The sequence below is a fragment of the Frankliniella occidentalis genome, unplaced genomic scaffold, assembly GCF_000697945.3.
Source record: "Frankliniella occidentalis isolate FOCC.00 unplaced genomic scaffold, Focc_3.1 Scaffold2, whole genome shotgun sequence".
In the NCBI taxonomy this organism is placed as follows: domain Eukaryota; kingdom Metazoa; phylum Arthropoda; class Insecta; order Thysanoptera; family Thripidae; genus Frankliniella; species Frankliniella occidentalis.
In genome coordinates, this window is record NW_026267132.1 from 3,208,368 (window position 1) to 3,210,604 (window position 2,237).

The window sequence follows — 2,237 nt, forward strand, 5'->3', positions numbered from 1 at the left end:
GCTAATAGCAGTGCATGTCGCGCTATTGGCATGTCGCATCAGGACGCCAGTTATGCCCGCCCCTCCAGTCCCCCAGACCGGTCGAGAGAACATGGGGGTGGGGCAGGGGGGGGATGTAATGTTTGGAAGCGTAGGCGCCCGCGTTTGGCCCCCCCACCCCCTCTCTCCTCTGCCCCGCGCCCGTCGCAAACGTATATGAATCCGACTTGCTCCCGTTTCTCACGCCCTGCTGGATCCCCTACCCCTCCCCCTTCCCACCCCTTCATCTCGCGATCCACGCGCCGCTCTCCTCGGCGCTGTCTCTCTCCATCCCCGAAAAAATTCCTTCCTTCCCCTCATAGCAGGCTAGAGGCTAAGCTGCGCAAAAAGGACGTGGCGTGGCGGGATGCGGGACGGGCGAGGCAGGGCATAGCGTGGCGTTGCGTGGCGTGGCGTGGCGACCCCCCGAGTGCCAGTGGCTTTTATCCTCATACTCACACATAGTGCCACGCGACGAGGCCCGCGAGGCCCTGCTGTGTCGGTGGCGGTGGAGCAGTGCGGCCGGCCGGATGCACACCGCTTTCTCCCCCCCCCCTTTCTCCCATTCATCTTGTCTTGCTCTGGTCTCCATCTACCTCAGCGGTAGACTCTCTCTTTCTCACCCTCCCTCTCCCCCCGCTCCTTCTGAATCTCCCCTCCCGCCCTCTCTCTCTCGCTCAATGAGCGCACGATAGTTGACAAACTTTCCCTCGCACAACAACTTGAAGACGCTCCCTACCCCCCCCCTCCTAACCACCATTGTCCTCTTCTTGTGCGCGGCGGCGGGGAGGTGCGAGCGCGGAGAGTGGTGGGGCGCCGCCGGGCGCCGGCCCCTCGCTGGAGTCAATGAGGGGGAAGAAAGTGAGGCACCTAATATTGTATATCGGGGCCGAGTTCTGAAAGAGGCGTCTCTGCTCTGCCCTATTCCTCTGACCAGTGAAGCGGTGCGCATACACCGAGAAAAATAACCGTAACGGGAAATTTTGTGAGCGCAGTCGTAAGTTTACAACATTCGATTTAAATCGAATTTACAATTACCGGGTGTCCGTTTGAACGTGCTCCAGTGTTGGGGGTTTGCCGGGACTTTCCTAAAATTTGAAGAAAAGTAGTAAAAGTTCACAAGGAAATTTCCCTTGACGCAAAATAACAATTTGTAATCGTTCAAATACGTGCACTACTTAATTATCTACTTAAAAATGCATCAGCGAGTAAAAAATGTACAACTTAAATCATCTTAAATTAACATTCGAGTTTTCACAAATGTAAGTTTACGACGATATTTTTCACAGTGCCGTCCACGCAAGGCGCCATGGCCCCTAAAGCCCTAGCCAGTATGCAATCCCGTAACACTGGATTACACATTCAAAGATTCACCTGGTACTTGGCAGTGCGAGCGACACCATTCTGTGGCAGCAGGTGTCCTCCCTTTTCCTCTCCATTTCTCTACCTACCCTCTCGACAAAGCCTATGCCTCTATCTTTCTCTCTTCAATCTTCTGCAAACTTGTACGTATGCAGGTGCACAACTTTTAATTAAACGTTTTTCCGTTCCAGTCTCCGTAATATTATCGTCTGAGTTACTTTCTTTTTGTTTGCAATTTTCTGAAATGAACTACGATATAGTTTAGTATCTTTGATCGTCAATACTACCTTTGATCGTCAATATTGGTATCCAAATTCTCACCACACCACACCCACTCTCAGTGACATGGGGGCTAGGGGCGTAGCGCGTGTGAGAGCGAGAGAGAAAGAGAGAGATATTGAGAGAGAGAGAGAGGGTGGGGGGGCAGTCCTTACCTCGGTCACGACCGTAGTAGCGTACTGTGAGTAGTCGAAGGCGTAGCCGTGCGCGCACGGCACCGTCGCCCCCTCGTCGTCGGCCGGCTCCACCATGACGACGGACTGGTTGGCGTCGTCGACGACGAGGTCCCTCCAGGTCGCGGCGGCGGGCACCAGGGCGGCCAGGGCCGCCTCCAGGGCGAGCACGTCGGCGGCCTGGCCCAGCGCCTGCTCCACGGCGGCCGCCACCCGGGTGTAGTTGCGGCGGTACATGCGGCACTGCGAGAAGCCGCCGCCCTGGTCCTGGGCCGGGATGCTGCAGAGAGGCAGAGCGGGGGGGCACACAGTCAGTGTCACACAATCGGAGGCTGGTCCGCGTCGGAACAAAACGGTCCTGCTCGTCGTCTTTTGTCGTCGGGAGCGCCGCGCCTTTTTTTGTGT

General features: G+C 56.2%; 1 protein-coding gene across 1 annotated transcript in view; it reads right to left on the reverse strand.

Moving 5' to 3' along the window:
* The window catches only part of LOC113204406 (beta-alanine transporter-like), a 42,621-nt gene that overhangs the window by 31,650 nt on the left and 8,734 nt on the right, over positions 1–2,237 (reverse strand). Inside the window, exon 3 of the mRNA XM_052263963.1 lies at positions 1,815–2,112. Within this exon, the coding sequence (XP_052119923.1) occupies positions 1,815–2,112 (298 nt within the window). The remainder of the gene's footprint in view (positions 1–1,814; positions 2,113–2,237) is intronic.